We start from the raw sequence: 25,332 nt of genomic DNA, 5'->3' as shown, positions 1-25,332 counted from the left end.
TATGGGGAAGCATTACTAAAGAATTTAGAAACATACTATACGTTGAGGAATTTCTTGAGAATGCTGTTTTAGCGGTAGCAGATGATATTGTACGTGTGGGACAACTTCTTCCAAAATTGGAAACTTGGATTAAGTTTGAGGAATTTTTTTATGGTATACATTTCCATCTTTTATATAATGTATCTATTTGTATGATTCTGAAAGATACATAGTAAATAGGATTTTCTCGGTTACAGGTTTAAGAAGGTCACTGAGTGGGTCTTCATGTTGACATTTAAAAATCACATTTTCATATACATTTTGAGTCGAAATGTGGGATATTTTTGTATACTTTATCTATATCACTTTTCTTAATTAAAGTACAATTGTTCTTTCTTGATACAAAATGGATTTTTGACCCAAAATAGCATGTGATCCAATGTTTACAGAAATGAAGTATCCTTGCACAGAATTACCCCACGCGTAGAATTGGCCGACATGGTGGTGTGTGTGTATATATATATATATATATATATATATATATATATATATATATATATATATATATATATATAAAATAGGTAAACAAAAGGCAGTGGTGCAATAATTGTAATTGTACATATATACAAGTAAATGTGTGCCAAGTAAATAACTGAGGCATGTATTACAAACAGCTTCTTCAATCTGAAGCTAGATATCTGTTTCAACTGCATTTTGAAACTATCTGATCTTAGACCAAGTTTTACATCTGGAATTCACTTATTATTAGCTGGCTATTACTGTCCAAGTCTTGGAATCAGAAAGGAAAAAAGAAACAACAAATTACAAAACAGACGAAACTTGGTCTATGTCTAATTTTTGACCTTCTCTTTCAGTGTTCTGACATTGTTAGCCTAAATCTTAACTCTGGAAAATACAGTAAATTCAGAAATTAATGCAAGATAGAAATTAAAACAAAAAATGAACAATCTCATTACCAGTTTAAAAAAGTGCATTTTTTTAAAATTAATTTTAGTAGTATTCAAGATTTAAGTAATTAACTGGTATATTCATTTCGATAAGCATTTTAACTTTCCCAGGAAAATGTTTATTTAACATGCATTTACCATCTATACTCGCTTATAAGTTAAGTCAAACTGCAACCAACAAAGATTCTGATCTGCCGTAGCATAATGTACCTGCAGATCAGGGTCTATGTTGTTGTTCTACTGATTAGTGCAAACAAACTGCACACACAGATCTGCTGGTTCATTATGCACGTTGTGCTCAACATAGGCGAGTATATACGGTATTTCAGAATTTACAGCATTGATGAGGATCAAGATTTTCTGCCTTGTTTATTTAAAAAATGTCAACATATATTTATTGTTCTTTCTGTCACAAGTCACCAACCAAACTCCTCTGTCTACCCCTTTGCTCCATTCTGCCTTGAACAGATGAATTTAAGTATTCCTCCCTTTGTAACTATATTTTTTATGCCATAAATAATATGAAGCTCTTAATATTGTAAACGCTGTTCAGAGATATAGTCTTGTGATGCCTCTTCATGGGAAATTTTTACCATTAACCTTGATTTTCACTTGACAAGACCACAGCTGAAATATTAATATTTGGTAATCATCTTTCAATATGAACATTCCCTGTTGGATTTATCTTATAACTGAGAAGTTTTAAATTTATTAATGAAACTAGGATGAAAGAGTAAATCAGAAGTTGAGGTACTTGCTGTATGATTGGTTTTCATCCTTTCTCACAAACATACCACAGAATGCTCTAGTTCACATCATCTGTCTGTGCATGATTTTAAATTCTAACACAATCAATACAGCGAGATGACAAGACCATGGTCAACTGCCTTTCAAAGGTGTAAGAATCATTCCTGGAAATGAACACATGGAGTTGTGAGACTGTATAAGCTTCAGTATCTGGGAAATGGAGCCAAATGCAAAATGCTTCACTTAATCATACCAACATAAAAAGCAAGTCTCTGAGAATATTTCCTTGCTGAGAGTAATTCTGCACAAGATAAATGCACCCTCAAGTTTCATGACAGTACATAGAACAATTTCAGACAATTATAGATAATAATAGTAACAAGGTTCCATGAAAAGCAAAGATTGCAGATACCAACACTGTTGTGATGTCAAAACTTTATATTAATACATGTGAGAAAAGATTCTCTGATGTCTACTAATACAGGAGAAATAGGATTCTCACTTTCTACTAATACAGGTGAGACAGGATTCCCAGCTTTCTACAAATGCATAGTGAGACTCTCAGGTTTCTGCTAATTCAGGTGAGACAGGATAACACTGCTGACAATAACAATGATAACAATAACAATGATAACACTGATGATAATAACACTGATGACAATGTTGCAAGAAAAGTGATTCCTATGTCTTGCAAGTTGCCAACAAGAAAAAAGTTTCAGATTGATGCCTACAATAACAATACTCGTCAGAAAAGTGATTCCTGTCTTGCAAGTTGTCAACAGGACAAATATTTCACATTGATGCCTGCAATAACAGTACTCGTCAGAAAAGTGATTCCTATGTCCTGCAAGTTACCAACAAGAAAAAAGTTTCACATTGATGCCTACAATAACACTACTCATCAGAAAAGTGATTCCTGTCTTGCAAGTTGTCAACAAATATTTCACATTGATGCCTAAAATAACAGTACTCATCAGAAAAGTGATTCCTGTCTTGCAAGCTGCCAACAAGAAAAATGTTTCACATTGATGCCTACAATAACAGTACTCATCAGAAAAGTGATTCCTATGTTTTGCAAGATGCCAACAAGACAAAAATTTCACATTGATGCCTACAATAACAGTACTCATCAGAGAAGTGATTCCTGTCTTGCAAGTTGCCAACAAGACAAATTTCACATTGATGCCTACAATAACAGTACTCATCAGAAAAGTGATTCCTATGTCTTGTGAGTTGTCAACAAGACGAATATTTCACATTGATGCCTACAATAACAGTACTCATCAGAAAAGTGATTCCTATGTCTTGTGAGTTGTCAACAAGACAAATATTTCACATTGATGCCTACAATAACTGTACTCATCAGAAAAGTGATTCCTGTCTTGCAAGTTGCCAACAAGACACAAATTTCATATTGAAGCCTACAATAACAGTACTCATCAGAAAAGTGATTCCTATGTCTTGTGAGTTGTCAACAAGACAAAATTTTTACATTGATGCCTACAATAACAGTACTTATTTGAAAAGTCATTTCTGTGTATTCAAATATGACATTTTTTAATTTTCCCAGTGATTTTTGACACTTGAACATAGGCAGCATTCTATTACTAGTACTCTAATGCATCAATCAGAATTGGAAAGGAAACAGAACAGCCACAATCAAATCTTAAAAAGGCCTTAGTTAGAGATACCCTATCTTAAAAAGGCCTAAGTTAGAGATACCCTATCTAACTTTAGAACATTACACCATTACCATTTGAAAGATAAATGTTCCAGCAATCAGAAAATGGTTGTGGAAATTGTATTAATGTTGTTGTTGTTATTGTTGTTGTAGGGTATAATGCCATTTTTCATCACACAATAGGCTATACATGGCGGCCAGTATTAATGGTGGAGGAAGAACCCGGGAAATCCTCAGAAAGAACCACTGACACTCGATAAGCTACTGGCAAGCTTTCTCACATACCCACATTGGCCAATTCCAAGACTCGAACCCACGCAGACAGAAGTGAGACAGCAGTGATCCGTAACGAACAGTGCTTTTGACCACTCGGCCACTCGGGGCTCTTGTATTAATGTAAGTCAATATACCATAGTACCAATGTTTCAAAATGATTAAACATGTGGGCTCTAAATATTTGATTACTGTATTCTTTATTCTTTTTTGTCTGCACTGAAAAATGCTAAGCAACATATCTGAAATCTACAGATAACTATGACAAAAGTACCAGTACTTTGGCATGAGCAAAGCCGTTATAGTGTACTTCAATTTAGATGTTCTTTTAGGACTTTTGCCAGCAGCAAACTACTGCTGTCTGGCACTGAACATTGTATGCGAACACAAGCTGGCAATTACATTGCTGTCAGTTTTTCAAGATGATGGTTCTGTGAAGAAGACCAATAAATCTGAACTTGCAACAAGATGCAATCAAAATATGATGACCCCACAGATGCCACCCAGAACTGTTCCCTGAAGAACAGCTGCTATATATCACACTGATGAAATGGATTTCCTCCAGTTCAAAACCTTCGATAACTGCACAGAGCTTGAACTGAAGTGACTGAAATCAATGATATGTATCAAAATAATCATCACTGAAGTTATCACTCTGTTCCACAGATATGACAACACACAATCAGTAAATTTCAGTAAATGTTAGTGATGTGCTAGGGGAAATGTTAAAACAGACATTTGATTTAAACAGTTTCAAATTACAGATGTTTTGCAGGCAAATCTTGGGTAACAAGCCGCTTAAAATGTATTTGATTTGCTTTCCAATGGAACACTGTACTGGCATACAGTTTTAAAGATGGCAAGCTTGTCGGAATAGTGTACAATGCATGATGATAAAATCTTACCAACTTTTCACTCATGGCACGAAGCTGATATAGAAATGCCTTACATGCTACTGATTTATCTACTTCAAAGTCAGCTGACTCATTATTTATTGTGAAGACAAGGTCAGCATAGTGGTTATCTGAAGAAATGACAAAGTCATTCGACTGGTTATTTTATGTGATGACACTTTTGTTCTTGCTATTTTATTACTTCAGCAAAGGCCAGCTTGCAAAATATATATGTGAGCAGGCTGGTAACCAAGGTAAAACAAACCAAATGACAAAGATAAATACAAGATGTGCTTGTTCTGACCCATAATTGTCCCAGTGATTTTTCTCCTGACTATAGTAACATCTGTTGCTAAAGAAATTACATATCACAATGCCAAATTTCATTCTTGAGCACACCTGAACTGAATACACTAATGCTATGTTGTAAATTGAGGCATGTATGAATCAATTTAAGGACATATATGAGCTAACATCATATACAGTGTGTAACCTATAATAAGAATGTGGTGTTTTAAAATATTTTGGGACACTCAAATTCAAAAAAGTTTTGGATATAGACAAACTGATTTTCCAGGCCTATTAAACATTCAGATAATTGTTATCACTATGTGTTCAAGCACTTTGAAACTTTCATTACCATTGGAACTGGGTTAAATGAGTCTGATCACACACTAAAGACATGTTTTTTTCTCAGGAATTCAAGATAAAACCATTTATTCATTTTATTTGTCAAGTGTTGAAACCATCTATGATATTCTTCAGCAATAACAACATTTACAAATTAGCTGTACACATATTAGAAATCACCTTGTCACCATTTTCATTTAGAATAAAGTGGATATCATTAGACAGCTCTCTGGGAAAACCCAAGTCATAATGATCATCTACTAAGGGTGAGTAGTGACAACAAGATTTTAAGTCAGTCATCATGGCAGCCATATCAAATGTATAGCTGGCATCATTATCATTTAGGATCAGCTAGGTGTATAAGAAATCTGCACGTGAAAACTCCATGTTGATACTGACATCAACTTAAAAGGAGGAAAGATAACAATATTTTCAAGACCCAACATTCCATTCAGGAGTAGCACTAAAAAGATTTCCAAGATGACTGCATTGGTGGATCTGATCAGCATCATTTTCATTGAAGACGAAGTGGACATCATATGAAGTCATCTGGTGAAATTTCCATATCAATATGACTTTCTGTTCAAGTAGACTTGTGATAATAAGATTTTTAAGATGACTGGCATGCAGTCCATACTGGACATTAGATCAGCACCATTTTTATTCAGGACCAGATAGACATCATAAAAAGTTGCCTAGTGAAAAACGAAGGAGGAGTAGCATTAACATTTTCAAGATGGCTACAATGGTTGCCATACTTGACATCAGTTTGGCACCATTTTCAATTACAAACAACTAGATATCATAAGTAGTCTTGGTGAAAACTCCATTCTGATTTGATCATTCATTCCAGCAGATTATCGATAACAAGTTTTTTAAAGATGGTCACTTTATACTGGATATCTGAAGAGCATCCACTATTTTCATTTAGGACCAATTAGACCAAGGAATGAATGTGTGCGTAAAGTTTCAAGGCAATCCTCTATTTTAGGAAGAGTAGCAATAAGAAACTTGTGTAAATGGACAGATTTACGATGGACAACAAACCATCCCATAAGCTCTTTTGGTCTTTGACCAACAGAACTAATAAAAACTGCATTTATGACTTCCTCCAGACCTTCTGAAATTAAATCAGACATATTATAGGACTCTAATAAATTGAAAGATCCTGTCATTGCAAATGATGTATACCTTATTCCAGATTTTTCCTTTCCCTGAAACTGATACTTTTAATCAATAACTAAAAATTAGTCTATATATTTGTAATTGCAAACAAAACATTGATTCACTCTTAGTGACCATTGTCTATTATATAAATATGATTGTACAGCATACACAGGAGAAAGAGTATTTATAGGCACTGTGTGTAGCATGATCCAGATCAAATAATAAATAAATAAACTAAGCTATAAAACTAGTTTATAACACTGATAAAATGTCCACAATCATAATTCTCTGATAACTGAGACAACAATCTTCAAGAATATGTAGGTTGTCCTTTGTTCTAAAGTAGGGATTAGTTTATCCATCAAATCAGGTACTGGTTGATGGCCTATATGTATTCCAGACACAATATAAGTCAATGGTTCCCAACCTTTTTGGCAGCGACCCTAAAAAAGTTTTTCTGAGTCTCATGACCCCGTTTTGACATTTTGATATGTTTTGCCACCCTAATTTAAAAGAAATCTTGGCAACCCTGTGACCATCCAGAATGTCCCTGTGACTCTGATTTGGGTTGTGACCTAGGGGTTGGGAACCACTGATATAAGCAAAAGTCCATTCCAACTAAACTGAAAATGCTTCTGCAGCCATTACCTTGTGATATAAGTCATGAAAATGCATTATATACCTGTTCTTATACTAGATAAAATGAAACATTGATGAGCACTATAATTGTTAGCAGTGTAAATTTAAATATAATGCCATGTTGATGAACAATGGCAACGGTGTTTCACCACTAAAGTATATGGTTAGAAAAGAGTTCCCACTTATAACAACTTTTCTGGTGAGGAAAACTTTTTTGAAAACCCCTGGGAAATTTTGTGACTTCATGCATTCAACTGACCTGTGTATTAAAAGGATGATAAATTACAATATGGTTTCAATGGGTACAGTCCTAAAAAAGTACAGGGATCTCCAAAGCTAAAGAAAACCATTGACCCTACATGAAAAGATTACAGGGATCTCCCAGTTAAAAATCATTGACCCTAAATGAAAAAATTACACGATCTCCCAGTTAAGAAAACCATTGACCCTACATGAAAAGATTACAGGGATCTCCCAGTTAAAGAAAAAACATTGACCCTATATGAAAAAATTATATGGATTTCCCATTCAAAAAAGCCAATGACCCTACATAAAAAAATTACAGGGATCTCCCAGTTAAGAAAGTCAATGACCCTACATGAAAAAATTACAGGGATCTCCCAGTTAAAAAAAGCCAATGACCCTACATGAAACAATTACAGGGATCTCCCAGTTAAGAAAGCCAATGACCCTACATGAAAAAATTACAGGGATTTCCCAGATAAGAAAGTCATTGACCCTACATGAAAAAATGACAGGGATCTTCCAGTTAAGAAAGCCAATGACCCTACATGAAAAAATGACAGGGATATCCCAGTTAAGAAAGCCAATGACCTTACATGAAAAAATGATAGGGATATCCCAGTTAAAAAAGCCAATGACCCTACATGAAAAAATTACAGGGATATCCCAGTTAAAAAAGCCAATGACCCTACATGAAAAAATGACAGGGATCTTCCAGTTAAGAAAGCCAATGACCCTACATGAAAAAATTACAGGGATCTCCCAGTTAAAAAAAAAACCATTGACCCTACATGAAAAAATGACAGGGATCTCCCAGTTAAAAAAGAAAACATTGACCCTACATTAACAAATTACTGGGATTTCCCAGATAAGAAAGGAAATGGCCCTACATGAAAAAATGACAAGGATTTCCCAGATAAAAAAGCCAAAAATCCTACATGAAAAAATTACAGGGATCTCCCAGTCAAAAAACCATTGACCCTACATGAACAAATTACATGCATCTCCCAGTTTAAAAAAACAATGACCCTACATGAAATATTATAATGATCTCCCAGTTAAGAAAACCATTGACCCTTTATGAAAAAATTACAGGGATTGCCCAGTTATGAAAACCATTACAGAGATCTACCTAGTTAAGAAAGCTAATTACCTATAAGAAAGGTAAGTGGATCATTTACCTTTTCAGTAATGCAAAATTAAGGGAAACAAACCTTGGGCCATATAAATAGTTTAGGTACCCTATAAAAAAACTGTGATGGGTAGAAAGCATCTTTAATAGCTGCCTTCTGAAGCAAAACCAATGCCATATCCGAAGTCGTCATATAAGGGGTATCATAAGTTAATTCAATAAACTGAATTAATTTTAACTGTATATGTTATACTTTTCTTGCAAACTAACACTAATCAATCCATAGATTTCCTAAAAATGTAAAGATATTTTTTTGTCTTGTTAAAAATTAGCCTTTTTGATATATAAAAATATTACTTTGTTTAAAATGTGTGTATGTCACCATTTTTACACAAGTCTTTGGTTCTTTAGAATGTTAGAACTCATCTGTGGGCACAAACTTTACATGTATTAGGTTTTCTCTTGGAATCCTAATGCTCTGGGTTTCATCAGGCATTCTAGTTCTAATATTTAGCACTTTTCAAGAAAGTCCCATTTCTGAAAGTAACATTCATCTCAAGGGTCAATGTGAAGCCCAGACATAGAGAAGAAATTATTATATCAGATTTAAAATTAACTGCCACTACTAGTAATCTTTCCACTCTTGAACAACTGTGCATAATAATGACAGTATATCGTTCCTTAGTAACATTCATGATCAAGAACCCCAACTGGGTATAATAATGTTCACCTGGCTAACGCAAGTCATACATGTAAATATTACTCACAAGGAAACTCATCAAGGGACTTGCTGATGTATGCCAAATTTGATCCAAATCTACTAAGAAAGGGTCCTCTCAAGTAGTAACAAGCTTAGTCAATCAGATACAAGATCAATTCTAAATCATATCCAGATATTTTTCTTCATCATATTCATATAAGATCTGATTTACATAGGCCTTTATACTAAGTCTGATCAAACATTGTTCAAAACTAAAGATCAAAAATGGTAACAAGCAAGGCCAGTCAGATCCATGAATACCTCACTGATATTAGTGGATATCATTTAACATCAAAATCTTCCAATACAGTGATGTCATTAGTTCACACCTCAAGTGTGATCTAAATCTCATCAGAAATAAAACCTCAAGAGCTGGATAAAAAAATCAGCCAGTCCAGTGCCAGATCACCCATTATTGTGTGAAGATCTTGCCTGATACTGAACTTGTCTGAGATGTTCAGAACATAACCACTGATAGCAAGTTTCATCAAAAATGAACCAGAAACAAAGAATCTAGGGTGGTAACAAGACCAGCCAGTCTGATGCAAGATCACCACAACAATATGGATGGATGTTGCTCATCACAAAACTCATCAAATATCTTGATGATATAAACTTATATAACAAGTGGGATAAACATAGGCTCAAAAATAAAGCTTCTGATGTGTTATAAGGCAAGTGTTGAGAGATAAAAGCTGCAAAACAAATGCAGTGCAAATTATGTTACAAATAATGCTGTAATCAGAAAAGAGAATTAATGCTTCTCTCCTATAAGTATGACACAGAACTCTCCTTAAGTCTGATGAAAAACATAATGAAATGAAACAGGTTTTAAAAAACATACTTTTTCAAAACACTTTAGCAAAGACAAGCCCTCTTCCCCAAACCTGCACCAGGTGCACTAGCTGTGAAAATGTGCACATGTGACAATTTTTCTAAATAGATGCACAAAATAATAATTTGAGTATATTGGCAATGAAGCATGACAATTATTAAGTGATCTTGGATATATTTCTATTACTCTACCTCATGTAATTCACAGCTGCCTAACCTGTCTGTGGAAGGCCATTGGAGAGAGCAGACAGAAGATGGAATTAAAAATAGATCACAAATTATATAGATGAAATTTATTTATGACTAAAGATATATACAGGTAAACCAACAATTTTCCAGCAACGGATGGTCCGGCACCTCTTTTAGTCGTGGATTGTTTACACTGCAGTTGTTGGTGGTAATACTTGTATTTTGTGCAATTCTTAGCTTATTTTACTTACATTTAACTCTAGCTAGGCTTCTAAGAAAGATGCAAGTGTCAGTGGTGGTGTCAAGCATAAACACCTGTCAATACTGATACAAGTTAAAACAGAATTGTTGAAAAAACAGGACCGTGGTGTTTCCATGCGAAACTGTGTGACACATATGGTATTGGCTTATCAATTGTTTACAGATAAAGAAGCAGAGGGACAAAATATTGAAATTCTATTCAGACAGTGATTCCAAGAAGCAAATGAACATTAGAAAAACTATGAAAAATGGATACTAGTATTAATCATAATTGAGTGATGACGGAAATGGTTTCAACAACATCAGAGTGATAGAGTGGACTTGTCTGGCAGGATCGTAATGGACCAGGCTCAGTTGTTTCATATAGAACTTAAAGTAGAACATGAGTGCGACTATAGTGAAGGATGGCTTCAAAGGTTCAAGAAGCATCATGGAATTTCCATTCATAAAGTGTGCAGAGAAAAACGATCTGCAGACCACAAAGGAACTGCCAAGTATGTGGATAAATTTCAGAAGCTTGTAGTTGATGAGCACCTCAGTCCTGGGCAGGTGTATAATGCAGATGAAGCATTATACTGGTGATGCGTGACCTCGGTTGGTCCGGCAAAACTGTTAATAAGGCAAGGCTTTGGAACCAAGGGTGCCAGAAAATTGTTGGTTTACCGGTAGTTCTCTTGCAACAGTCAATCATCATATAAAGCCCTTTCTAATATCAAGCCATTTCTGGTTTCTATCCTTTCAATTTCTGCATTTGACTCTCTTTACAAACCACTTCCTCTAAACAGCCACAATGATATAATCATGTTACTGGCAATTAAGGGAGGTTGTATTGTAATGTACACTACTCTAAGATTTTTCCTGTCTCAGGTTTACTTCCTTTACAAGCTACCTCCCCATTACAGCCACAATTATATCATTACATTACTGGTCAATAAGATTTCTTCTTTCCATATGAGAAAACAGTTTTTTGCATGAGCATATATACAATAGCACCCAAACTATCAAATTCTTGGTTTATATGAATCAATGGTTTATTCCCCATATATTTTTAATACTAACTTAATTACTGAAACTTGAAAGCCTTCTTAAATCCTCTAATAAATTCTGGTGATTGATGTTTTAAGATATTAGGGAAGCATGAGACACAATGACCCATCTAGCTTTAATTCATACCTATCAACAAACTTTTTGTTATGTACTATGAAATTAAGGTGAGGAACAAATACAGTAATACCTCGAACATTCGCAAGGTTAGGTTCCAGAACCAGTCGCGGATCAGGAGGAATCGCGAATGTTTGGTACGAGTCACTAAAAATGCTAATAAATGCTTATTTCTAGGGTTTAAACCCTAAATATGACCCAAATCATGCTCCCAAAGTACTTTAATTTCATTTAAAAGTTAGCTTAATACATTACCCTTAAAAAGAGAAATAAATGGTTGACATAAAAATAGAGTACAGTATCGCCTAATGGGTATTTGCCACACTAGCGCATTTACAGTACAGTACATGTATACTAATATTACCCCTATACTAATTCATTGGCTGCCGTTTTCTTTTGCACTCACAGTAAGGTAAAACCAAGTAATGAATGGGACTGTAAACTTAATGACTGACGTTTTCTTTGTCATTGTCAGGAAGGTAAACTAGGTAAACTTCATATGTCACAGAAGTCATGTAACGAAGGTACAATTCAATAAAATAAAGAAAACATGTACGTAGAGGGTACCAATGAAAATTTCGCGAATCCGTGAATTCGCGAATCCAGAAACGCGAATGCACGAGGTATTACTGTACACTTAAATAGTACACATCCGTCACACCATTAGACCAGTTGCGCTAAAAATGGAATTATCAGAAATTAAAGGATACTAAACAAAACATACACACACATATCCACCTGAGCTTCCAAAAATCCAAATTTATGCCAGAAATGTCTGATTTATAAGATTAAATAACCAACTCAGCATATTCAACATTTGACAATAAGTGCACATAATTCTGGAAAAATGTCCTAATTATTTAAACACCCAACAGTCTCAAACCGTAAGACAATGCAGGTGTAAAAGCCCATCTCCCAATCTCCAGACTTCCCAAAATCTTACAACTGAATTAATTGCCCCAGGCTCATTACTGTGTGTGTTTATGTTTGTGTGTGTGTGTGATTTAGATTTTTAACGTAGCTTTAACAATTTATCGTTACTCTATGACTCTAGTTCTAACATCTGCCCCTCACAACATGTGTGGAAATTATATGCTAAACCTTGATAAAATAAAATATATAATTTCTTCTTTTTTTTAAAAGATGCAATGGGAAAAGTAAATAATGAATGGATAATGGTTGTTGTTGTTGTTGTAGGGTTTAACGCCATTTTTCAGCACACGATAGGCTATACATGGCGGCCAGTATTAAAGGTGGAGGAAGAACCCGGGAAAACCCCGGAAAGAACCACCGACCCACGAGAAGCTACTGGCAAGCTTTCTCACATACCCATATTGGCCGAATCCGAATGGATAATGGTAAAACTCAAGCAAAAGCCACATTTCTAATGAATAATAACCCATTTTCTAGTACATCAATTCAGGAAATTGATTAGTTGATCTTTTATTCATAATGCGCAACATATTCTATAATTATTTTTATAACAAATTTGACAAATATCCACCACCAAATTTTGAACAAATGTCCACCAAGAGAAAAAAATTTTGGAAGCTCTGATGTACACAAAAGATATGAACATAAATTATCAATTCATTCTATCCAGGCTGTACTTTTTTTTAACAGTAGAGAACAACAGAAAATCTAAGTGTTTTGCATCTGAAATAGTGTTACTTAAACAAAACTAATTCAATCAAAGAGATAAACCAAAATAGTTCCTATTATTCCTTTAAACTATAAGGGTAAATGCATAACTTAAAACTTAAATTCATCTGACTGACTGCAGTGTACTGTCATCAAAATTTAGTGAAGGAGACAACTAAAACAATTTTTCAAATTAAGATACATGTTAATACCATTCTGACAATTCTTAGAAGAAAAAAAAACAAACCTAAAATGATGTTTTTCCAAAAAGAAATTAATGCCAGCACAGATTTTTGCTGTAATTTGAATTTGCCCTTGATGAATGATGAAACAGTGACTTATCTATACCACCAGTGACAAGGTATATTTGGTTTCATTGTGAATTTATTCTTGACACAATATTAAAATCACAAAATTTACTGTGGTGAAAATATCCTTAGTACAGAGGATAGCAAACTTTTTAGTAAATTATGTTTCTCCTAGAATACTTACCAAGATCAAAATCAAGATCTCAAGATCAGAGGCCTCACCCTGCAGACCGCCCCCATAACAGCAGCCGACAGACCAAAATGGTGCTCCCTTGCTGTCGCCTCAAGCACCAGACGGCGCAGAGAGGATTGATTGATTGATTAGAATACTTACCTGATCACATTTTAGGAATATAAACATTACTACTTTCCAAATCCAGCCCTGCCAAAGACGAAGTCATCTTTTCTGTCTTTATAACAGACAATGGGCAATAACTCTTGTTCATTACTTCCCCTTGCCCCATAAAGGTGGTGCTAGTTTTAAGATGAATGGAACATCTTGTAATGAGATGCTCACATTGCAGGCGGAATGTGAGTGTATTAAAGCAATGTGATTGGGTAAGCATTATAGGAGAAACATAATTTACTACAAAATTAGCTTTCTCTTTTGAATACATTCCTTGATAACATCAATTTTAGAAGAATAGATAAGAGGTGGAGGAAATGTTGTGCATCCAATCTATACCCCAGGTAACCTCTTTGGGGAGAATACTGGACATCCCATATGAAGGTTAACCCATTCTCCTAACTGTGAGCAGCACAACCGGAGGTAACATGGTTTAGGTCTGGAAAGAAGAAAAAATGAGATCTTCTTACTGCATACAATTTCTCGGTGAATTCAGCAAATGCTCTGCAGGGTGATCATCCAGAGGTTGTACTAATATCAAATGGGTGTGACAGCTGCTTGCACGACTGAGTCTACCAGATCAAGAGTTTGTCACTGTGGAGCCAAGTCTCATAGATAAAACTCTAGAAGGATGACTATGCATGCCACTGATGGTCTCAATATCTTTGAGAGAGAGATTGCAGTCAAGGCAAGGCTTGAACAGATTACTTTTATCTCATGAGCAGAGATCTTCATGAGATGATTCTGTTCTTGTGATATGTCAAGAGTATGCTGTGCATATTACCCACTTCAACCACAATGAGAGGTCTTGAGGGATTATGTCCCCTTTCCTAGGTATAACTTGGAGAATGAGGCATCTTTCAGCTCCACAAATTGGCTCAGCCTGCTTCAGATAAAGTCTGAGCAAATGTACCAGGTCCTGTATGAAAGCCTCTTGGGTTGTGTCAATACAGGAGAAAAGTTGTATCATGGCTTTCTGAATGCCCACTGACTGCAACCAATTCCTGGTGACGAAACTCAGATGCATCATAAGGACCACCAAATCATCTAATTGAAGCTGATGGCTGCCTAGATCAACAGAGAAGGCATGTGCCTCACTGACTTTACAAGGTGAAGCAAATGCTATCAGGAAACAGGTTATGTATGAAAGACACTTCAGCGAGGTCCTGGATAAAGACTTGAATCATTTTGCACTTATGGCCCCTCAATTTCTATATTAAATTCAACTAAGTAAGATCCCAGGAAAGACATCACTAAGGAAACCAATGTGATTGATTTAGGACTATGAGGTTGAAGTTTGACAACAAGTCAGAAGTTTGACAACAAGTCAGAAGTTTGACAACAAGTCAGAGATATTTTGTTATGACTAAGATCCTCCCTATCATGATGACAGAATGTGCATTTAAGAGTAATTGGAGCCAACTTTTCTCCTCGAACAGGCAAGCAAAAAAAACCTAAGTCAACTACTTGTGGGACAGGTGCAATCATAAGGACAATATTTTTGATTTTTCAGCAGTCACTAAAAACATGCTAATTACCTTCTTAAGCCTTTCAAGTGGAGCGCCTTCTAGCTCATGCAATTCTTTCCACAACTTAAGGGTTGAACTGTTCTACTGCAAGACTCTTCAGACAAGACCAAAACATGAAGAAACAGATGGTCCAGGCTAGGATGGAACACATGGGTTTGAGACTGTTTGAGAAGATTTGGCCTGGCCATGACCTTCCTGAGTAGATCTATCACTAGATCAAGAAGATCACTGAGCAAGGATTTGTCCCAGTGGAGAGTGGCAAAAAGAATTATTTTGCACTTCTGGCCCCTCAATTTCTGTATTAATCTTAGGAACTCTGATCATTGGAGATGAGTAGGCAAAGGGCCACAGACCCTCCCAACTGAGAGAAAGACCATCAAAGGACCAAGACTCTGTACTGGGGAAGTGAAGGTGGACCGTTTGCAAATCCACCTGGTTGTAAAGAGATCAATTATCAGATTCCACCATTACTGGTAAATCTGAGGAAAGACTGATGAATGGAGGAACCATTCTGTAAGGAGAATCTGTTCCCTCCTTGACAGAGATTTGGCCAAGGCACTGAGTCTGCCAGATATATGTCTGATCTGGACATCGGTGTTGCATTATTCACATCAGTGGCAGAATGCCCAGACCAGATTGTAGAATTGGAGCGATTTGTTACTGCCCTGTTTGTATGTCACCACCGCTGAGTTGCCTGACATGATGAGCACTATCATGTTCTGAAGATGGTCACTCCAAAATGGATGACTTTGATAAAAACTTTCATCTCCAAGAGATTCATGTGGAGACCTGTGTCCTCTGGACCCCATTGATTGATGACAGTATCAAAGTCCGGTAACAGATGGGTTCCACAATCATAGGTTCTTGTGTCTGTACACACAGTCACATCCTGTTGCAACTGTTTAAGAGGTATTCCATTCATTAGCCAACCTTGGTTGCCCCACTGGTCCAGGAATGATACGATCTCACTCATAATACGGATCCTAGAAGAGGGACCTCCCTGGGAGAGCAAGACCGTCTGCAAAGGGCACCTGTAGAGGCAACCCAGTAGGATAAGATCCACTGCTGCATAAAACAATCTGAGAAGTTGCAGAAACTAAATGATTTCAATCCAGTTTCTGTTGGGAATGGATTCTGCTAGGATGATCTGGACCACACAAAGGTAGGGAAGATGTACCATTTTGAAATGGGTGAGAAAATCCATACCCAGATGGATGAATTGATGGAATGGACAAAGATGGAATGATCTGAAAACCTAGATAATGTAAAAGGGAAATGACACTGTTCTCTCCTTTGACTAGAATGGAACTGATCGTATGTTTCTGGAGGATGTCATCCAAATAAGCCGCCATGGACATAGAAGAAGTTGTATGGAATATAGATACAATACAGTGGAATAGATTCATAAACTTATGTTCAAGCCATGAGAGAGTACAAAACTGATAACAATTTCCTTGGCAATTAAACCAAAGGTAATAATGTAAGGACGGAAGGATAGGAATGTGAAAATGTGTCCATTTGATCAACACAGATACCAAATTTGTTTGGACAGATGAAGAGGTGGGCTGATCTTGACATCTCTATCTTGAGTGCTTTTGGCCATCCTAACCAAAAAAGGCTTGGAAACAAAATCCAGAGACTCAGTATTTCAAACAAACTCCACCACCCTCTTCTCAATGCGATTCCAGATCTCTAGCTACAAAAGTGTGAGAACAGAAGCCCCTTTGAGGTCATCTGGCTAGCCTACTCGCTCAACAGAAAGAGATTAATCCAACACTGTTTAGAAAAACAAGAGTCAATCACCTTCCAGATAGTTGTATGTGGGTTGTTGGGGATATGAGTCAATGGCGAGAAAGCAGAGGTGTGGCAGGTCCTACGTTTCCTATCCCCTCAACACACCTGCCTCCATATGTGATCAGCACATTGTCTTCATGTATAGGATTGGAATCATGTCTGGCTTTTGCCAAAAGATGCCATATCTCTTTGCCTCCAATCACATCATCAGTGGTGATCTCAGATGATGTACAAGGTGACAGTTACTGTGCAAAGACATGGACGGGCAGTTCTTGAGATGCCTGCCTCCACAATTTCTCTACCACCGAAGAGCAAAGGTGATCCAAATAGAGGTTTAAAGGGTCAATGCAGGTTAATTATTGCTGGCCTTGTTCAACAACAAAGACATGTCCACTATGTTACGAATGAGCTTCAAAGTTTTGTGCAAAATGTCCTTATCCACTGTATAGTAGCAGACGAAGTTAGATTGACTGCAGTGTAGTTCTTGTTTAACACAGGGAGATCTTTAAGGTGTCAGAATGGGTTATATACCAGCAAGATCACAAAAAACACTGAAATTTGACTCTCAGAAAAAAGAAAGGCTTTGCAATTACCTGGATCACTGATCTTGGTAGATAGGCTCTCTGCAATTTCCTAGATTTTTAGCCCCCACTGCAGGGGAAGATGGAAGGTAGGACTGACTTCACAGTCATCAAAACCAACTGAGACCTTGCCCTGTACACTGGTGTATAAGAGGGTCGGAGGGTAGTGGACATTACATTCTAGGTTTGGCAACACCCCATAAATTCCTCTATTGCTGCCTTAAAGCTATGCTCAGTCCACTCTATGGTGGGAGCTGGGCATCAATTATTATCAGGTTTATCACTATACTCAGTGTGTGGGTCGTCCTGGCTGGGATCAAGATCGATATCTGGATAGTACATTCCCAGAGGCAAAGATGAGGCGTGCATCTTTAAGACTGTCCCGGTACCATCCAAGAGGGTAAGTTTTGAGTAATTGGCCAGCCATATCTGCTGGACGTAGTTGTTGAATTGGTATGGATTACTTGGTGAAATAAAAAACATCCCATATGGGTGCTGTGCGTATGGAAAGCAGTGTACACATCTGTACTGCAAAAGCAATCATAATGTTAGGCAGATGGATCTATCAATATGATCCCTGGCAATGTGAACGTTCCATGGCTCTACTTAACATGGCATAGGACAATAAATAACGGAAATCATATGGCCAATGAATGGCATTGATCAAGAGTTGGTAGCCAATATGGAATCAAAACTGAGGTGCAGCTAGATGTATAGATTGAGATTCAGGCAGCTTGCTTGGTATGATTGGTAGATGAGACAACATCAAAACTGAGGTAAATTTTGATGGTATGGATCAAGAGCTGGAACGCTGGACAGTACATCTGACAGCAAAGACAGCATCAAAATTAAAATGTGGCTTGACAGTATGGATTTAGAGCTGGATAGCTGGAAGGTATGGTTATCAGCTGAGACAGCATCAAAACTGAGGTGTGGCTAGATGGCAAGGCCATGCTCGGATATGCAGGGGACTAGAATCACCTGGGCTGCCTAGAATCGGGTAGAAACTCCTGCATAGTATCAAATCCTTCATTAAAATAAGACAGAAGGAAAAACTGACCAGAACTAATCAACTATGTTGATACTTGTTGTACCAAATGATGCACTGTTGAAATAAAATGCATAATTAATTGTGTTAGAAACATCATAGACACCTGCAAACCAGTGGCTGTAGTAAAGAGTGTGCATGAACACAACATTCACATTCAAATATAATGTAGCTATGTACAGCAGTGAGGTCAGAGAATGCAGAAACTAAGTCTGCATAAGTTTAAAAAATTCACAAAATTATGGTTAAAATTAAGAATGTAATGAATACCACCTGTAGAATAATCCTTAATATATCCAAAAATAAAATCATCAATGGATGGAATGAAAATAGCACTAATATCAACTTGGTTTTGAGAGGCAAAGTGAACAATGTCTTTTCAGTTCACCAGCAATAGCTTAAAACCAGCATCACTTGCAGGTGGCAAAGGAAGGTAATGAGCAAGAATTATTGCCCTATATCTATATATTGTATACAGAAAAGACAACAAAAAAATTGTCTTTGGGATGGCTGGATTCAGGGGGAAGTAGTGCTTATATTCCTAACATTTACATGATAGGTAATTATTTGAAGGAAAAATAATGTTGTATTAAAGTTTACTAAAACTGTAAGCAAAAGCATCTTGATTATAAGCTCTCATAACTTACCAAGGAGTGTATGATGAAGCTATAAATATGTAGATAACAGCCCTGTCTCCAATGTGAAAAAAGTTTTTCAAGACACTGAAAAAAAAACCAACCATGAATTATCATAATACCTCGAGGAATTATTCAATGCATTCTGCCTGATAGCAAAAGCAACCCTTTCTATTTTTAGGTTCATAATAAAGTCAAGACATTGTTCTTTCCAGGATCAATTACCATTGTGGTCCCAATATGCTATCATTTCAGCCTGTGATTCTTTGAACTTTCTGATTTAATATGCACCAGTGCCAATATGTTTTAAAGTTTCCTGCCATCCTTTAAAATTGATTCTTTTAAACATTTGGTCACCTAATTCCAAGCCTTTTCTTATCATGTTTCTAATTTGTAATATAGATAATATGAGATAATTACCCACTTGTTGAGCCATTATCTATTATAACTGGCTTGACCTGACTAATGGTGTGTGACCTTTAATGATGGTTTACATTTGGCACTGACAAAGTCATTTAATTGGCCTGTGACCATGCAATCTACTGGTTGGTTCTATTTAGTCATTTACACTACCAACCTAGTAGGTATATGTAGTGAATATTACGTTTCAAGTTAGTAAAATACTTAGTTCTCAGATAATAAAAGAGTGTAAATTACCCAACATCTAGCAAGCCCCATGCTCACCTGGATAAGAAGATCTGCTAACTATTTTGTGGATTCAGATTCTCACAGCCAAATGAAGGAAAACAAAGATCAAAAGAAGTGAAAGTAATAGAATGGTTCAACACTGGATGGAAGATTTCCTATTTCTGAGTTCAAGGTAAACAGAATATCTCAAAAACAGGCTGGATGGCAACTATTTTGAATTGCATCAACCTGTTTAGTACACAATATTTTTCAAAATTATCACCAAGGGAAAGGGGTTACCTTTGCACTTTGAGCATCACTTTGTGTCAAAAATGACTTTTGGACATGAAAAATGCATGTATATTTTTGGGGTTGTGATGCATAAACCTCTTTTGCCATGAACTTCCTTTGACTTGTCAGGTCAAGCAAATAGTATTTTTGTTTTAATTTATTATAACTATAAAAAAATATGGACCTTTTTGACCTCACTTCTGTATTTTATTTTTCTATGAATTTATAATATATTAGGCAGGTGGATGCAGCATTAAATATTATGCATAAAAACAGTCCCTTGCACCCTTATTAGTCACACTTCCTATGTTGGCAAAGAGATAACTGCAGTTAGGTGTATTATCACTCACACTGCTTATTGTTGGCATACCATCCCTAAACTGTCTTACAATATACTCGCTTATAAGTCTAGTCCAACTGCAAACAACACTGAACCTGATCTGCAGATCAGAGTCTGGTATTTGTTCTACTGATTACTTGTTACAAAGAGCACATACCCTGATCTGCTTGTCCATTATGTGATTGCAGATCTGGGTCTGTGCTGTCTGCAGCTGGACTCAACTTAAAAGTGAGCATATACAGTATTCAAGTAGTGATAAATAACACTGATAAGAATAGTGCTTTAACAAATATTTTTTAAAAAGAAAAATCAAACTGCTGTTGATGCAAACAAGGAAACTTTTGTGTTTACAGCCTATACTTATTTAGGCTGAAGTCAAAGCAAAGTCAAATGATGCCTTTTTCCTTAATGATGCAGTTGGGATTTTCAAAATCTATGACTGCCATTGAAGATTGATGTTACCTATTGAATGCCACAGTCACACAAATATGGCTAAACACATGGTCAAATGTGATCAGACATACTTATTTCATTAAAGAAACTATACCACAAGTTAATTGACTTCAGTATTCATCAGCTATCATTGCTTTTCAACCAAATGAAATAGCAGTAACAGATTTTGAAAAACACAATCTCTTGATAGTGTATGGAAATACTTCATTAAGAAACAAAACCTAGTAATACACTTAAAGCAATTATACTGGAATCTGTGCAAGTGTCCATATAGGCTGCGAACTATGTGAAATATTCTTGAAAATTTGACCTTGCAACAAGCTAGATGACACTGCTTGCTCAGGGAGTAAAACATAAACCAAACCCCGCTCTGACCATGCTTATCAGGGTCATTGTCTTATATTGTAGGACTAACAAAGGTCTATGCAATCTCAGATCTTCAAATGTTACCAGGAATCTATATGAAAAATTCAAATGAACTCAATAACTTGTAGTAAGGAGGAGCTCTGGTTCCTGTTGATATGTATAACATAAATACAGTGCTGTTTTCCTGGTAAACGATCAACCCCAATTCTTCCCAAATTATGGCCTGGTCATAACCATGGCCCCAGTGCTCAAGAATATTTTTAAAATAGCACCTAAAGAAATTGGTTCTTTAACAAGTGTTTCTTGGTGATTGGTACTACCTATAGCCATGATGACTGGATTTCTTGGTGATTGGTACTACCTATAGCCATGATGACCTGATTTCTTGGTGATTGGTACTACTTACAGCTACGATAACTGGATTTCTTGGTGACTTATAGCCATACTGGATTTCCTGGTGAGTGGTACTACCTATAGCTACAATAAATGAATTTCTTGGTGAATGGTACTACCAATAGCCATGATGACCTGATTTCTTGGTGATTGGTACTACCTATAGCTATGATAACTGGATTTCTTGGTGAATGGTACTACCAATAGCCATGATGACCTGATTTCTTGGTGAATGGTACTACCAACAGCCATGATGACCTGATTTCTTGGTGAATGTGGTACTACCAATAGCCATGATGACCTGATTTCTTGGTGATTGGTACTACCAATAGCCATGATGACCTGATTTCTTGGTGAATGGTACTACCAATAGCCATGATGACCTGATTTCTTGGTGATTGGTACTACCTACAGCTATGATAACTGGATTTCTTGGTGATTGGTACTACCAACAGCCATGATGACCCAATTTCTTGGTGAATGGTACTACCAATAGCCATGATGACCTGATTTCTTGGTGAATGCTGTACTACCAATAGCCATGATGACCTGATTTCTTGGTGAATGGTACTACCAATAGCCATGATGACCTGATTTCTTGGTGATTGGTACTACATTTAAGTGAGAAATGACAGTGCTTAAGAACAGCAAAGTATACTTGCTCTAACCTCTTGGCAAAAGAGACAGAGTAGAAGATGGTGGAAAATGCAAACAGATGGATGCATGATACAATAGCCTGATAATTATAGTGCAGTTTACTTACCCTGATCTCTTGGTGAAAGAGACTGTGTGGAAAATAGTGGACACAGTGAACAGGCAGATTAGGGATATGCCATATACAAAGGTGGTGATGATCTCAGCCTGGCTCTGCGACTTAGTCTGCATCCAAAACAGACCAACCAAACTGGGGACAATCCACAGCTAAAAGAAGTATTTAAATGCACATAAAGTCTAATACATATAGATTATTAACTGAGCTTTGAAAAATATTGGTCCCGAGTGCATGTGGCAAACGATGTCCAAGCTTGCGCAGGCATATTATGCCACATGAACAGGGGATCAATATATTTGTAATACTTAGTCAATAACCTTTTTATTATATACTTAATAACAAGCATATTAATCGTTCTGCTATATTAAAGGAATAATACAACTGAAACAATACAATTATTTTGGTTTTTTTTCATATTTTACATGATGTTCAATTTATCAATGAAACCTGAACTGCCTGCGCATTAATATGCTCCATTTTAATACTATGAATGCATGTGTAAACAAAATTTAGCTTGCAAAAGAGAATGGAATGTCATGTAACACAAAAAAAATAATGAAATATTGATACAAGAAACAAATATTTATATGAGGAAAATACAACTCAATGCTTCAATGGAAACTGAAGGAACGATTATGAAAAGATGTGCATGAAAAAATTGCTTGAATGTGATCACTGTTGGCGACTTAGTTGATGCTGTCATAGCTGAAGTATATGTGGGATGGGGGCATAGATTTGAAACAGTAGTGTGCATCAGGATTGAAGAATATTCCTTCTGGTCATTCACACTTAGTTTAGAGTAGTATGCCATGATTGATGAAATATTTTTTATTCCTTCTGGTCATTTACACTTAGTTTAGAGTCATATGCCATGATTGATGAAATATTTTTATGTCCAATGGGCTGCATGATTATATTTGGTGACACTATGGCTTTTGAGAGTGTGGTAGGTCTATCTGTTGTTTTCCTGATGAAATGATTCATGAATCTACTTAAGTCCTGCATTTTCAGCAGCAACCTTCACCAACATTACCAGGGTATTGTGTCTCATCGGTCTTGGGTATAACCTCAAAATAACGATTGATATTCATTTTGAAGTCACTGTGTTTCATGGTATTCCAAGTACGGGAGAGAACAATGTTATTCTGAGTGACTAAAAGTGCACCACTTATGTTTAACAGACATGTTCATGAACCTGCTGACTGATACATTATATCATATGTTAATATCATGTACTTTCTCTCTCTCCATTTTTTTCTTGCAATTTTAAGTCTTTGGATTTTGGTGGTGGCTATAGTAGTTATTTTTTAAAATTTAACTTTGGATGAGAGCTATATCTAACTGTCAGTCTTGCACATAAAAACAAAAAGTTCTCTAAGATAGTCATTCAATAGGTGTGGATGGGTAATTTCTATTGTTCTTGGCTCAACTCCCATAGCCATTGCTGAACATTTTTTACATCTCGCTGTGTCGTTGCTTTTGTATTGTGCTTTTTCTGACTTTCAATGAAATATTCCACGTCACTTGGATTTATGTGTAGATCTCTTGCCTTCAACTTTATTTCTTCCTCAAATGGTTGAAGAAACAATACCTTGGAAACGTCAATGTTTTGGATGCGGTCAGAGAACATTGCCATTTTTATTTTGATGTAGACAAAAGTAGTTCTTTGAATGGGGGCACAGAATAACCATATAAGGAAGAGGTGAATATTTTTACTTAATTCCAGTCAATACCACTGGGTATTGACCTGTAGCAACAATGTTAAGCTAATGGGACTTTTTACTAAGTATACAATAATGATAATTAATGAACTGTATTTACTAGATATTTATACCTGATCAGGACAGATCCAGATGGTCTGATCTGCTTTTGTGATGTCAGCTGTACTTAAACATCAGAATTATCCAAGATGCTTTAAGTACTTTTGTGTTTAAAAACTCCTTTTTGTAGACTTATAATACATCAATAACCATACGAAAAAGCTACGCTTAATGATAAACCCACTACAATGTTACTGATATTTTTTGGTGAATTTGCTAAAGATGATTTTGTCTTATAAGTCACCCACTCCATATTTCTTAAAAAATTTATTAGACAAACACCCTGGCCTTATCGTGGGAGAAATAATGCATATATTTAGTAACTAATTATGAAGAATGAAAATGCACCGTTTGCAATGTGTAAACATCTTCTGAAGCAGTTGGGAAGAATTGTTCTGTGTATTCATGTTCCTGCCTATATTTGCACAACCAAAGGGCTACATATTTATATTCACATACCAAAGTGTGTACATTCCCTATATTCATAAAACTAAGGGTGTACAATCATTATATTCACACACGAAAGGGTGTATATTCTGAAAATTCACACAACAAAGTGTGTACATTATCTATATTTTCACACACCAAAGGGTCTACATTCCCTATGTTGAACAAAAGTTTAAAAGCTAACAAGAAATTGTAAGATAATCTAAACTGTATTAGCAAGAAACCTTTGTTAAGGAATTTTTCCTTTGTTTGCAAGCCAAGGCAAACTGCCTCTTACAAATCAATGTAGTATTGTTTAAAAATACATGACTCATTCACTGATAATAAAAGAAAAAGTAATCATTTTTTCTTAATTGTAATTCCAACAGGAGTTTGAATTAACTA

The 25,332-nt window shown here is 36.0% G+C and overlaps 1 protein-coding gene across 7 annotated transcripts in view; it reads right to left on the bottom strand.

The window, feature by feature from the left end:
* Positions 1-25,332, bottom strand: part of LOC149805977 (monocyte to macrophage differentiation factor 2-like) — a 62,327-nt gene that overhangs the window by 17,884 nt on the left and 19,111 nt on the right. For 6 of the 7 annotated variants that reach the window (XR_016419835.1, XM_089950779.1, XM_089950774.1 and 3 more), the window contains exons 4-5: positions 22,673-22,830; positions 19,452-19,526 (exon numbers count right to left, since the gene is read on the bottom strand). Coding sequence is in view for 6 of the 7 variants with exons in the window: in XM_089950779.1 (XP_089806905.1) it covers positions 19,452-19,526; positions 22,673-22,830 (233 nt within the window). In the remaining variant the exon portion in view is untranslated. The remainder of the gene's footprint in view (positions 1-19,451; positions 19,527-22,672; positions 22,831-25,332) is intronic. The other variant, XM_089950778.1, reaches the window with a different exon arrangement.

This window comes from Sinohyriopsis cumingii, chromosome 2, assembly GCF_028554795.1.
Source record: "Sinohyriopsis cumingii isolate HCF-2022 chromosome 2, ASM2855479v2, whole genome shotgun sequence".
Lineage (NCBI taxonomy): Eukaryota > Metazoa > Mollusca > Bivalvia > Unionida > Unionidae > Sinohyriopsis > Sinohyriopsis cumingii.
This window is presented reverse-complemented; position numbering and strand designations above follow the sequence as displayed.